This window comes from Nanorana parkeri, unplaced genomic scaffold (assembly GCF_000935625.1).
Source record: "Nanorana parkeri isolate BGI_ZX_2015 unplaced genomic scaffold, ASM93562v1 scaffold637, whole genome shotgun sequence".
NCBI classification, from domain to species: Eukaryota; Metazoa; Chordata; class Amphibia; order Anura; family Dicroglossidae; genus Nanorana; species Nanorana parkeri.
Genome location: NW_017306905.1, coordinates 601,662 through 616,312, shown reverse-complemented (window position 1 = coordinate 616,312; position 14,651 = coordinate 601,662). Strand labels below are relative to the sequence as shown.

Below are 14,651 nucleotides of genomic sequence, written 5' to 3'. Positions count from 1 at the left end.
TATATATATATTAGTAATTTTCCGTTTCGGCCTGACAAAAATTGCTCCAGGAGGTGCGTTGCAGTGCCATTCATTTCAATGGATCCCAAATGCACCTCCCGTCCGCAGTGTAAATGCCTGCACTGGAACGCGCGGTACTGCAATGCCCTGCGTTTCAGTGCAGTGCGATGTCAAAAACATGTGCATGACGTTTTATTCTGACGTAAACTTCGTTTGTAATGCTGCATTTGTTTTAAATAAATTATGATGATAATTTTTTAAAATTTTATCCAAATAATCGGCTAACTAATCGATTATGAAAATAATCGTTAGCTGCAGCCCTTATGGTTATGTAAGGCCGGCACTGCATGAGAAAGTAGCAGCTAATGCGACTGTATTGACAGCCACCGTTGTGTGTGTGGTTACTGCTCCTCAGCATGAAAGTCAACGGTAGGGTAAGCATACCCTATTATATAAGTTAGGGTAGGTATACATCGGGCCTTGAAAGTAGGGAGGGCACAGACAACTGTAAACCAGTGTCTCGTTTTAGACAATCAGCCCATTTAGGCCCTATTCACACTAAGCGACATACCTTACAAGCGGATCCGCACAGCCAGGATAGCGCGACAGTTTGGGGCGACGTTTGCGCGACCTTCACCGTCGGGCTGCATGCAAAAAAGAAAAATCGCGCGTCATCCGCGGGAAAAAGGGTCCCGCACAAGTGACCACCACAAGTAGCTGTTCAATAGAACAGCTCCATTAAATATCATTGGACGGCGACTTCTCGTGATATCGCGCGATAAAACGCCCAGTGTGAATGGGCACTTGTGTGTCAACAGCTTTCAAAAACTGTGAGGGGCTACTAACAGGTGACAAAGATCTGATTATGTCTGCCATTGCAAACTGCAGGAAACATTTGTCTGGAGCCATAAATGGAAGCCAAGGACATTTTCAGGGGAAAACCCCCAAAGACCAGTGATCTAACCGATATATGACATGCGAATTGCGAGTTTTAACAAAAGATTTCTAAGAAAACATTTGCTTGGGGCTCCTCTGTGTAGAAGCAGGTGCCACTGAAGGTAAAATCTGCAGATCTGACTCCACAAGACATTGGGCTTGCAGTGGAAGTACTTTCAGTGTTACTACATTGAAGCATCCCATATAGATTTTATTTAAAATCACCTTTACACCCACTAGAAAGCCGGCAACAAGTGTCATAGCCAGCCTGCTATTGGATATTTTAAATTGCACTAGCCAATAGCAGGCTGGCTATTGCACCCCACCCACCCACTGCCTGCTGTCAATCAACAGAGGAGGATCTAAAGGAGAACTATCTCCTTCAGGTACCTCCTCTGCTGATAGCAGAGAGTGGGTGGGCGCAATAGCCAGCCTGCTATTGCAATTTGAAATAGCCAGTAACAGGCTGGCTTTCATGGGGTGCCCATATCTCCTTAAGGCTGGGTTCACACCTAGGCGTATTGAATATGCCCGTTTGTCGCGCGTTTTTTTTACAGCGATTCGCGGTAAAAAAAACACGTGACAAACGCGCGTTTCCGAGGGCTACTTGGCTGTATCCCAATGGAAACGCCCAACAAAAACGGCCCAAAGAAGTACATGTACTTGTTTGAGCGTAGGGCGTTTCAGACGGGCGGAAATACGGAAAGGTGTGAACCATGCCCATAGAAAACAATGGGATTTTCATCTTTGTACGTTTTTTGTAGAGCGTTCATAGAGCCTTGAACGCGCGACAAAACGTAAAGGTGTGAACAGGGCCTTACAGTCACAACACACGTGGAGGGGAGCGAAATAGGAATAGGTATGTGAGACCACCCTCTGCCTTGGCATGTTATAGATGTCTGTTGTGGGTGCTGACATCGACCTTCCACTCTTGCTAAGGACCCCCAATGGTCTTAAAACCTGTACAAGAGAAGTGTGCTAGTTACCCAGCTATTGTGGTGATGCTATGGATTTGTTTCTTTCAAACACACTAATCCAGAAGATGTAGGGAGATTAGGTGTTTGGATTTCTTTGTCTCTGGCTTTAAATTTTTCTGAGTCACTGTCCCAGAGCAAGCATTCACCCAGTGGAACAAGTAACATTTTTAGTACAAAGTCAATAGCAACTTCGATATATCTCAGTATAGGTTTTATTTCAAGCAGGACTGTGCACAGACAAACAAATGATTATGAATGTTTGGCTTAAGAGATCAACTAAATTGCATGTTTGCAGCCCTTGTTTCAGTGGACAGTATGGCATTTGACAGAGGGATGTGTGTAATCTCATGCTGGAGAGAGGTGGACATCATGCATCAGGCTAGAGCTTAATCACGCTAGGCCCCACTATCCAAGGACTAACTGAATTAAGGACTAACACAAGCAGTAGCAGGTACTACAGGTGTCTGCACTGCAACATTTTTAGGCCAGAATAGGTTCACACTAGAACTAAAACTATAAATGAATAATAATGCTTTCCCTTATTTTACTAATGCTTTTTGTCTCCCTCAGAAAACTTTTTGTTGGTGGCCTTGATTGGAGTACAACGCAGGGTGAGTATGGCTTTGTTGTTTGTCTCACTAGAAGATGTTAGCAGCTTAAAATTATTTTGACACTTTTTTTGTCTTCTGAATGCAGAGTCTCCTTGGCGATGCTTCAATCTGTCATTGCTAGGCTAAAGATGGGGTTGTTTATCTTCGTCTGACTTCAAGATTTTAATAGTGTCTGAAATGAAAATCTGTGCTGTCTAGATGTGTAATACAAAGCCTTTTGGTTTTATATCCTGTGCTAAAAATAAAGGCAGATAAAACATATTTTTTGTGGTGAGCAGCACAGAGACTTTCCTTTCACATACCATTTCCTTTTATTTTACAACAATATGAAGCCCATGCTACCCCTACATACAAGTTGGCTTGTAGATATTGGTATTCAATAATAACAGTTTTTTCCTTTTTTTTTTTTTTTTAATGTATATGCACCAAAGGGCATATTTATAAAGCAGTGAATGTCACGTTCACCATACATTCACTGTGGGGAATCTGTCATTTAGAATGCATGCACCTAGAAGATCCACATACAGTGAATATTTTGTTAATGTCAGATTTATAAATATGCCCTCAAGTATGACCTTGTTGCATGTTCAGATTTGTAAACTTTGTATTTTTTTTTTTCTTAATTTAGCTGCAATATTTTTTCAGTTTGAGTACATTTGTTGTGGATCTTGTCCTTCTCTGATGTAGTGACTAGGTAGAGGGGGATGTAAATTCACTGGGTGATTTTACCTTCTATTGATTGCTTGAAGGCCAGTGGCTAGGCTTTAAAGGAAAGTTTCCTTCTCCTTTTGCCCCCTTTCCCCAAAGCTCCATACTGGCCGCCACCATGGTTACATGTTTATATCCTGCAGGCCTGCCTCTTCAGCCTGCAGGCACAGGAGACCTCTATAGACTTAAATAGGGTATGAGAGGGATGCCTTTGGCATGAGGCCTTAGGGGATATGAAAGAATCGTTTGTGCACCTTCGCCCATTTTCCTAAAATGAGAGGCTAATCCCTTGCTTTTTGGATTTGTGATGAAAGTGATAGGTTATTAACAAGGCATAATCTACTTTGTATAGCAAACTCCTGCTTCAACCAGTGCAGTAGAAGCGACTTTTTGAAATCATCTGCTACTGAAGTAAAGAGCAACTAAACCTAAATTAACATTTAGAATGTCATTATTTATTTCATCCACTTAATGAGAAAATTTACCTTTTTTATATACACAAATGTTTCAATCTTTGTATTTTATAGTCGGAAACTGAAATAACATTAACTTTTATCGCTGATGCTTTTTATATGTATATGCTTTGAACAGAAACCCTGCGCACATATTTCTCCCAATATGGAGAAGTCGTAGACTGCGTGATCATGAAAGACAAAACAACAAATCAGTCGAGAGGGTTTGGATTTGTCAAATTTAAAGATCCCAACTGTGTTGGAACCGTTTTAGCCAGCAGACCTCACACATTGGATGGCAGGAATGTAAGTATGTAACTCTGTTTTCTGTTACAGCCATAAATGGGACAAACGCTCTGTAGTAATGGAGATAGACTGGTCGTCTATCTGCTCCATCTTTTCTCCCTAACTTCGGCAGCATTTAAAGGAAAAATATCATGAGAAAACATGTATCCTATCACTGCTGATCTCTCCTACTGACAGTGCTAGCTCCCTGGATGTCATCTTGTCCGTGACCTTGGGCATCAATCATTTTTGGGTTAGTGACCTGGAACATATGTAAGATAAAGAATTCTAACTTTCACACATTTCATGTGCTGCATTTTTGTTCTAGATCAGTGACCCAAAAGGATTGAAGCCAGAAACAACTATGCAGCTAATGCCAGCAGTGGTAGCACCCAAATTTGTACCCGGTGCGCTTTAAACTCGGGGGCACATACTGGCATAGGATTATTCCCTTTTGAGGGACTTGTATCAATAGATAAAATAACTAGCCTTTCCCTAATGCCCTGAATCAGTAGTAGTTAACTTATTTGATGTAGGGGAGCCCAAATGCAGCCCCTGATTTCACCAAAGGACCAAACATGATATTCAGTCGTGGTCAAGCAATGCAAACATGCTATAGGAGTTTTTGGCGGTTGGGGCCTTGCTTCAGTAGGCATTCATAGACTATCATAGAGTGGAGATATCTTACATGAGACTGCTAGAGATCATAGCTATTACAGCCCCTTTTAGAAGTCAACACATCCATGCTTGTGCTCCCTAAAGCCCTCTTAAAAATACCTTGTGCCACATAGAATATCTCTCAACAAGATCCAAAAAAAAGAGCAAATGGGGAAAAAAAAAGAAAAAGAAAAGAGGGATGGGCAGCACAGTAAAAGTGAGATAGTGTGAAAGCATTTAACCAAACTATTACCTACTAAAAACTAGTCCAAGGATTATTTGTTCTTCACTGCTTGAGTAAGCACCAAAACAGACCACTGTCTATGGGGGACCCAAGGGCTGTCCATTAAATGCTAAAAGGCTGCAGCTTGTGCATCAGGACCCTAAATGTTTAATGTAATAGATGTAATGATAATGTGTTTTTGTATTTGTGTGTATATGTTTACAGTCGTGTGAAAAAGAAAGTACACCCTCTTTGAATTCTATTGTTTCAATTATCGGGACATAATAAAAATCATCTGGTCCTTAGCAAGTCTTAAAATTAGGTAAATACAACCTCAGAAGAACAACAACAACACATTACATATTTCACAGTATCATTATTTTACAAATATAAAGCCAAAATGGAGAAGCCATGTGTGAGAGATGAAGTACACCCTGACTGCTTCCAAAGGTATTAAAGTGGTCCTTTACCCATATCTTTAAAATAACAAGACACCTTTAGAAATGTTTAGTAATGACAATTTACAAACACATACTTCTAAATAATTGCCGGCATTGTATTCTTTGCTTACCTTATTTCTCCTTTCTTTCCCAGTCTTCTGGCAGTGGCCATGTTAGCTAAGGGCAGGTTACTAGCTTTACCTTTTACTTCCTGAAAATCTGGCACATTATGATTAGGACATGTGACCATGCGCATCTCAGGGGAGGAAAATGCCTTTCCCTGAGATGAGATTTCCCAGCAATGCTCTGCTGATGTAACCTTCCCAGGATGCAAGTCTTTGGCACTTATATAATTTGTGTCAGAACTGGACCAGGAAGTAGATGAACTCTATTTGTAAGTAAATGAAAAACATGTTTAACTGCCTCCGGGCCGGCCGTAGTAGAAAAACGGGCGGCCGGGAGCTCTCTAGATCTGAGCGGGCGTCTTTAGACGTCCGCTCAGACACGCCCCCTCGCGCTCGGCACGCGCGAGCAGGAAATGGCCGTTTTTTTTAAAAAACAGGCAGCGATGCCTGTTACCATACAAGCGGAGCCGATCGCGGGATGTCACGGGATCAGAGGGAGCTCGGTACGAGATGCCTCCGGTCCCCTCTCCTCTGCAAGAATGCGGAAGTGTTGTATAATACATCACTTCCGCATTATTGTGTCACTCTCCAGCTTCAGAAGCTGATGGAGCAGATCTGTGCTTCATCAGCTTCTTTTGGGGGGTCCTAGGTGACAGGGGTCTTGGAGACCCCTGATGTCTCCATAAAGAGGACCTGTCACATATTTTGCTATTACGTAGGGGGGGGTTTATTAACCCCCCTAAGTGATAGCAATAAAGTTTAGTGGAAAAAAAAATTCAAGTCCCCCCCCCCAAAATGTAAAGTTACACAAAAAGGAATAAAAAAACAAAAACATTTGTTAAAGTCCCCTCTTATACATACACGCATGCAAACATGCGTCGGGGGCGCATACGTGCAAAAAAGACGATAGCGCCCATTACGCCGCACATGTTGCATATCGCCGCGAACGTCCGAGAGAGAGCGATAAGTCTAGGGCCATCAATCACTGCTAACACTAAACTGATGAGCAGTAAAATCTTTTAAAGTGTCGCCTATGGCCAATTTTGGGTATGGTAGTTTTCTTCGCGGGTGCGTGCAATTTTAAAGCTTGACATGTTTGGTGTCTATTTACCCGACGTGACCCGATCTTTTATATTTTACCAAAAAACTGGGTAATAATAAATGTTTCCTAACATAATGTTAAAAAAAACGTATTTTTTTCAAAATGTTCAGTATTTTCTCCTGAATATAGTAAAAAATAAAAAGAAAGCTCTATCTGTCCCCAAAAAATTGTATAAAATTCATTTCAGTACAGCGTTGCATGACGGAATAAACGTCAGTCAAAGTACTGCAGTGCTGAACACTGAAAAATGGCCTGGCCAGGTAGGGGGTCTAAACACCTGGTGTTGAAGTGGTTAATGGATGTAAGATTTTAAATCGGCATGCAGAGCTGCATCCTGCTGTGATTTTTTGTGAAAAGGGGTAAATGTCCGCTTTAAGAGGCTAAGTAGCAGCCAGGTGCTGCTAATCAAATGCTCTTAATTTATTGATCACCTCTATAAGGCCTCATTCGCACTGCTGCACATATACGCGCATATTGTCCCATATGCAGCATATGCAAATAAATGGATCCATACACAGCTGCGTATGGAGTCGTATATTTGCGTAGCGTACAAATGCGCAAAAAACAGAATGGAGCCGAGATGCGGCCGCGCTGCGTATTTTACGCGTGTACAGTTCATTAAAATTTCTATTACGAATGATGCATTCTGGGATTGCATATAATGCAGGCATTATACATTACGCAATATACAATTTTGCTCTTGCGTTGTGTGTGAATGAAAAAAAGCCGAAGTTTTAGCAGTTTGCTGGTCTAGAGCATTCAGGTATGTGTTACCACTACGCCAAGGAGGCAAGACATCAGCATCAGGACATCCCAGCAAATTCACCCCAAGATCACATTGCGCAATGCTCAGAGAAACTGCAAAACAAAACCAAGAGTTACATCTTAGACTCTACAGGCCTCAGCATGTTAAATGTTAAGTTCATGGCAGTACAATTAGAAAAAGACTGAACAAGTATGGTTTGTTTGGAAGGGTTGCCAGGAGAAAACCCTTTCTTTCTAAAACGAACATGGCTGCAGGTGTTAGGTTTGCAAAGTTGCATCTGAACAAATCACAAGACTTCTGGAACAATGTCCTTTGGACAGACGAGACCAGAGTAGAGATGTTTGGCCATAATGCCCAACGCCACGTTTGGCAAAAACCCAACACAGCATATCAGAACAGATGCCTCATACCATCTGTCCAGCACGATGGTGGAGGGTGAGGATTTGGGTTTGGTTTTCAAGCCCAGGACCTGGACACCTTGCAGTCATTGAGTTGACTATGAATTCCTCTGTATACCAAAGTATTATAGAGTCAAATATGAGGCCATCTGTCCAAAACCTAAAGCTTGGCTGAAATTAGGTCATGCAACAGGACAATAATCCCAAACATACCAGCAGATCTACAACAGAATGGCTAAAAAAAGAACAGATTCAAGCTGTTGCATTGGCCCGGTCCAGACCTCAATCTGATTGAAATGCTGTGGTCGGACCTTTAGGGCTTGTTTACACCATGTCCGGACCAGAACAGTTTGTTCCCGGTCCAAAAAAGAATCCTAATGTAACCCTATGGTATTTGTGGGCTCTGTTCATACCAGCGCAGTATGTTCCGGGCCAGACAAAATAAATACTGCTTGTTTTTATTTTCTCTCCTCTGGAATGCACTGGAACGCATGGAAACGCACTGGATCACACCTGAAAGCCCATTTTAAGCTTTTAAAAAAAAAAACATAACCACTCCGGAATGCTGCAAGATCGATGTAAAAACGTGGCAAAACACAATGCAACCGCGTTCCCGATCTGGTTTGGAAAATGGTGTGAACCTGGCCTAGAGAGCTGTGCATAAACAATTGCCCTCAAACTTCAATGAACTGAAGCAACATTGTAAAGAAGAGTGGGCCAAAATTCCTCCTCCAATTGATGTGCGAGACTGATGGTCATACAGAAAATGATTACTTCTAGTTTTTCTGCTAAAGGGGGTTCTACAAGCTATTGAATCATAAGGTGTCCTTAGTTTTTCACACATGGCTTCTCCATTTTGGCTTTGTTTGTAAAATAAATAATGACATTGTGTAAAATGTCATGTGTTGTTCAGCTGAGGTTGTAGTTACCTAATATACCGTATGTCAGAGCGTCCTTTCTGTAGATTGTTTAGTCATAGAACAGTGTTGTTTTTCAGATTGACCCAAAGCCATGTACTCCTCGTGGAATGCAGCCAGAGAGATCAAGATCACGAGAAGGATGGGTAAGGACTGTAGATCAAAGCTGCATTACAAGTATTGTTTTATTAAACAGTTTTAATAAAGATACAACATTTTTTTATTGAATATGCAAAGCTTGCATGTAAAGCTGACAGTTTGTAAATGCAGATTTTGTTTATTTGTGCAGCAACCAAAAAGTCCAAGAGCTGAAAGCAATAAATCTAACAAGATTTTTGTCGGTGGCATCCCTCACAATTGTGGTGAAGCTGAGCTGAGAGATTACTTCAAGAAATTTGGCGTGGTAAGTGTTTCATGTTAATGTGCTTATAAGAAGACTTAGGACTGAAATTTGAAGATTGTGTTTCTCTCATATTGCTTGCACTTGCAAAAAATACTAACTACTAATGTATGAAATTCTGTGCAATTTAATGTGTGGTGTATATATGCTTTATAATATGCCATGTTAATGCATTAATACCATCTATATCATATATGCCAATAAAAAAAAGTTGAAAAATATATTTTCTTAATCGTGCATTACATGACACAGGATCTTGTAGTCTTAGACCTTGGGTTATATGCTGCTATCGTCAGATGTTTGGACACTGACATACAAAGCTGAAGGTCACCTTTTTTTTGTTTGTTTTTTTACTTTTACCATGACTTTTCTGGCAAGATTCCTAGCTACTGTGGCTTCAATTTTCGCAGCTTTATGGATCAGTTGATTCTTCTCCTGTGTCTTGGGTGGGACCGTACCTGGATGCTGTCAGACAGAAGATGTGGGGCTGACTTGTAATATTGCTTGTAGCACTGAATCCTGCATCAGACGCTCACCTAGGTATAATTGTGCAAGGTGTTGTGTTAGATGCAGCACTACTGCCTGGTGTCATCCTGAAGACCCCTTAGAGGGTGAGCTCACAGGGAGGGTGAAGATATGTCCCGATTAGTCCCTATAAATCAAGTCAGGGCTTCTACCCTACCAGTGTGCTCTTGTGCTCCGGTCCCTTTTAGTATAACTGGAGTGCTGGATGCAAATTGTTTCACAGCTAGTGGCAGTGGAAGGCCATGCATGCGTTTGAATTTGGCATTCCTGTGCGGATCTCCCGGGCCCACCAGGGCACCTGCACAGCCTCCTTGCTTGGCTGTTCTGTGAATGTGCATGCCATGTTTCTTCTTTCTGCTCGCTGGCAGATTGCTCCTCCCTTCCTGCAGGATTCAAATTGCAAGCCAAGTAAAAGCAATTTAAACTACAAAAAGCATTTTTATTTATTTTTAACTTTATGTGAATGGCAACATGTAACAAATATAAAAAAGATGTTATCCCAATGTAGCCTTAAAACTGGAAATACCCTATAACGATACAATCTCTATTCTTATTGATGCAGTATGTACATGCCTTGCCTTAGAGCAGTCTACTTCCACTTGACCAAATGTCACTTATCTGCGCTTTCTAAAATGGCCCAAGCCTGCCAAAACCTACCCTGTACACTGGCTCTTACAGCCTGTGTTGTACGGGGACTGGCTGCATCCTCAAAAAATCCCTTTTTACCCCAAAGGAATGCGGTCAAGGCTCCATTAAGTAAGCCTTCACCTCCAGAGACAGAGAATGTGCTTGCATTTCGCTTGGGCTTCAGGGTGAGGCCAGGAACCCAGTTCCACTGTAAGACCTGGAGCTCCAAGCCCCCCCTCTCAAGAAGTGGGTGACTCTTTGCTATCAAATGTACCATTCCCCTAGAAAGGTGGCTGCATTTTACTGTTTACAAGGCAAATTTTTCCACTTCTGGATCGAAAGATCCTCTACAGGTTCCTTTTGAGTTCAAAGGTTCTGCAGGATGTCATTGGTCCCTATAACCATGGGAGCTGGAGAATAGTTTTCCATCCCTGAGGTGTTTCAAGACATCTGTCAATGGAAGGGTACTCTGGATGGGGGACCTCTTGTCATCCAGATTCAACAGCATACTAGACAGGTTCATCACCAGGACCAGGGATCCTCCTGCTTTCACAGTGGGGTGCACTGGTGACTCCGTGGGATTAGTTCAACCTGATCTACGCCTTTAATCTGTTGATGCCTCTTCCTACTCTGCATCACAGAATCGAGATGGGCATTCCGGTGATTCTCATTGCATCGGACTGGCTCAGGAGGACCTGACCCTTGGCCATGCACAGAATCCTGGCAGACTCTGTAAGCTCTCCTGAATCATCCAGACCTTCAGTCCCAGGGGCCAGTTCACTATCCTGCTTCTTGGCTTTAAGTGCTTAGCTGTTGCAGCCCATGTCCTGTGGGACGGGTCCTAGAAGATTCAGACATTCCTACACTCTTGGAGGCTAGGAAGTCGACTTCTTGCATAGTCCATATCCCCTGGAAGGCTTACTTTGCATGGTGCCAGGTTAGGAAGCTTCATCACATGAAGTATTTTGGGGGACAAAGCCTGTCCTTTTTTTTTTTTTTTTTTTTCTTCAATTTGTTCTGGATTAGCATTGAACTTGTGTACCATTTAAGGGCCAAATATCAGCCCTCCTTTTCTTTTTCAAAGACCACTTCTTACCCCTTGGTTAAAGCCTCTGTGTAGGATGTCAGTCTCATTGATGCCCCGTACGCTCCCTAATGCCTCAGTGGTATCTTACCTGGTTCTGTTGATTGTTCAGAAGCCATTCTTTGAACCCACTGGCGTTTGTCCCCCTGTCTGCCCTAACTCACAAGGTTGCCTTTCTCGTTGCTATAAGCTCTGCGAGGCGAGTTTCTGAGTTAGTAAGAGCCCAATCTAATGTTACACAGGGATAGGGTTTAGACCCAAGTCCTTCAACTTTAACCAGGATATTGTCCTTCCATTGGTCTGTCTTGCTCCAAAATGTTCCATGGAAATGTATCTTTGCTGTCTGATAGCCATTGTGCAGGTCTACCTCTTAGCTATGGCTTCTTTCAGGCAATCTGATTCTCTCCTCTTTGTCCCAGTAGGGGGCATTTTGCCTTTCATTCCACCATTTCGAGGTGGATAAGACAATTCATCTTTTGAGTCTATAGTCTAAAACATGGAGTTCTACCCCTTTCTGTGTAGGCCCTTTTTTTTACCAGATCTGTTGGTGTCTTGTGGGGTTTTCAGCAGGGGCATCAGTTTTCCAGATATGCAGGACTGCCACCTGGTCTTTTGTCCACATGTTTAAGCTTTATCAGGTGGATGTTCAGGCCTCATCTAATGCCATTTTTGGGCATAAGGTGCTTCAAGGCCTTTTGTTAAACTGTTTATGTAGGCCTGTTGGTGCTTGTTAGCTGTTCACCCCTCCATTGGGCTTCTTTTGGACATCCCATGGTCTAAGACTATTGAATCCTGTATCCTCAAGTGTATGATTAAGAAAATAGGATTTCTGTCTTGCCTGTAAAAAGTTTTTCTTAGAGGACATTACACGACGCAGGTACTTTCCATCTGTTTTTGTCATTTGTTCCCTATTACGTGCTACAAAACAGACATTCTGGGAATGGGAGGCGTCCTGCAGCTCTGTTTGCCTGTGTCCTGTTGTCAAATATGAAAATATCCTTTTGATTTGCAATGCCCCTTCCTAACCAAAGCTTAAAAAAGTAGCAACTTTACATTGTGGATTGCATCTTTCGTTAGATATGACCTTAACATAATCTTTTCTGATTTTGCATTAGCAATCTGCTTAATCTCGTGGTATAGTTAGGGTGACAACATTCACACACTGTCATAGAGCAGTGACGTTATATCTAAAAAAAATATATATATATATATATATATATATACACACACTCATGTTGTGGGCTTCCCTGTTTCTATATCAATGGGAAGTGCAGAGCAGTGACATCACTCACTCAAACAAACATGCTGCTTCTAACTCGCTTATAGCCCTGGCCATGCACAAGGCTCACATCAAAGGTAGTCATGACTGGTGCAATGAAGCAAAATGTAAAGACTTTTTGAGGACTGTTTTTAACACACTGCTCACATAATGTGCAGATTATACCTAAACAGAATACTGTGCTAGATGCTTTGTAGTTTGAATTTTCATCTATTTTAAACCTGATTTAGAATAAGATCTCCTATACTTTTATTATGTAAGCTGTAGTTTTAAAGTATTTCCTGTGGATTCGGGTATTTTAGTTACATGGTCCCTGTCCTTTTATTTGGGCAAAATTAATATTTTCAGAATTAGTGTTTTGAAAACCGGTTTGTGTTTCTCTCTTCTCTTTGCAGGTGACGGAGGTTGTGATGATTTATGATGCCGAGAAACAGAGGCCCAGAGGTAAATAAAGGCTGATCCATCTATTTCTGCAGTTACTTTCATTTTTCTCTCCATTTAGATGGCAAACAATTTTACAAGTGGCAGAACTTCACACATTCCTGTCTTCACCTTCCCTGGGGTTTAATTCATGCTCCATTTTGCATTGGAGATGTGTTAATATAGTGTACAAACTGACAGCATTTGTAAATTGAGCTAAAATGAGAAAATCCCAAAACCTTTCCAAAATTTTGTGCAGCAGCCCCTCTCTTGCTGCAGGATGCAGTTTGGGTCATTTGCAAGCTGTGACGTTTGTCTTGGACATCTGACATTTTCCACTTGTGTTTCTTTGCAAGCTGCCATCTTTGCTTTTCCTTTGTTACATATGGATGGCACTTCTGAATTAGTGCCAGTGCACCAATCAGAATCTCATGTGTTCTGCATTGTGTGCAGGAAGCATAATTTCTGTCCTTTTGATGTCTGCTCTTTGTTATACAATTCAGTGTTCCTCTCTTGAGCCCAGGTCACATGCTGGTTCTGGCTGCAGAACATCCATTGCCTGTTCCATACATAGTGTCAAAATAGTTTGCCATCTGAATGTCCTCCTGTCCATCTCATTGTCAAGTTATGGATATAGTAGAATGCTCCCTGCATTTTAAGCTAAGTTATAGTGTTTCTCATCTTACATTCTCACTCATTTAAGTTAAAGCAAAGTATTGTTAAGGTGTCTGTTTTGTTTGTTGGACTGTGATTAATGTTTTCTCTCTAGCTCTTTTTTCTCTAGGTGTTTTAAGCTCTCTCACTCAGGTACAGGCCAATTCAGTTAGGGGATGGGTGCTGTAACTTTGCAGTGTAAATGAAGTGTCCCTAGTTGGAGTCACACGTCTACCTTTTACACAAGTTATTGTATGAAAATCAACTCAACAGAAAAATGTTATTTTAGATTCAATGCAATATTATTTATAATGCCTCAGAAAGCTACATATTAAACGTCAGTAGTGCTAATGTACTGTTTCAGAACATGAATAAGAAGCCCTTTTTGTAAAACAAAAAAGAGCATTTTAGAGCTTATATTTAGGAGTTAAATCACAGAATAGTTCTTTGTGTGCGTTTTTGTAATTGCTGTTTTACATATTATTGCAATATGCATATAGTAGATGTGCCTCTTCTAGAAGCCTGTATGTATAAAGTCACTCGCACTCCAATAGAATTTTTAGTCAAACGGATTATTGACTCGATTGCTATCGCATCATATAGCGACTTTTTGGAACAACAGTGGCTCCTTCTTCAGGCGAACAGAATGTGTAACACCACAGTACAAGTGCAGATATATATACATGGTGAGAAAGACAGTGGACCAATCACATGAACACGTTTTAACCCCTCCATTGCTGGAAAGACTATGCATTCCCGCCATAACGATTATATAACAAAGCATCACATGTAAGACATTACCCAGATCAATCAGGATCATCTGGCACTTAAGAGTTCTAAATGTGCTGCCGTGTTGCCTCTGGTCTTGCTGCAGATGTGGTAGTTTGCAGCAACTTTTAAAGGGCCAGATGATCCTGATTAATCTGGGTACTGTCTTACATGTGATGCTTTGTTATATAATCGTTATGGCGGGAATGCATAGTCTTTCCAGCAATGGATGGGTTAACACGTGTTGGTTCCACTGTCTTTCTCACCATGTATAGATAGATATATCTATACATGGTG

At 41.5% G+C, this 14,651-nt stretch overlaps 1 protein-coding gene across 4 annotated transcripts in view; it reads left to right on the top strand.

The window, feature by feature from the left end:
• Window positions 1-14,651, top strand: part of DAZAP1 (DAZ associated protein 1) — a 38,009-nt gene that overhangs the window by 8,886 nt on the left and 14,472 nt on the right. For all 4 annotated transcript variants that reach the window (XM_018563175.1, XM_018563174.1, XM_018563178.1 and 1 more), the window contains exons 2-6: window positions 2,484-2,524; window positions 3,824-3,990; window positions 8,678-8,743; window positions 8,887-9,000; window positions 12,908-12,956. In XM_018563175.1, the coding sequence (XP_018418677.1) occupies window positions 2,484-2,524; window positions 3,824-3,990; window positions 8,678-8,743; window positions 8,887-9,000; window positions 12,908-12,956 (437 nt within the window). The remainder of the gene's footprint in view (window positions 1-2,483; window positions 2,525-3,823; window positions 3,991-8,677; window positions 8,744-8,886; window positions 9,001-12,907; window positions 12,957-14,651) is intronic.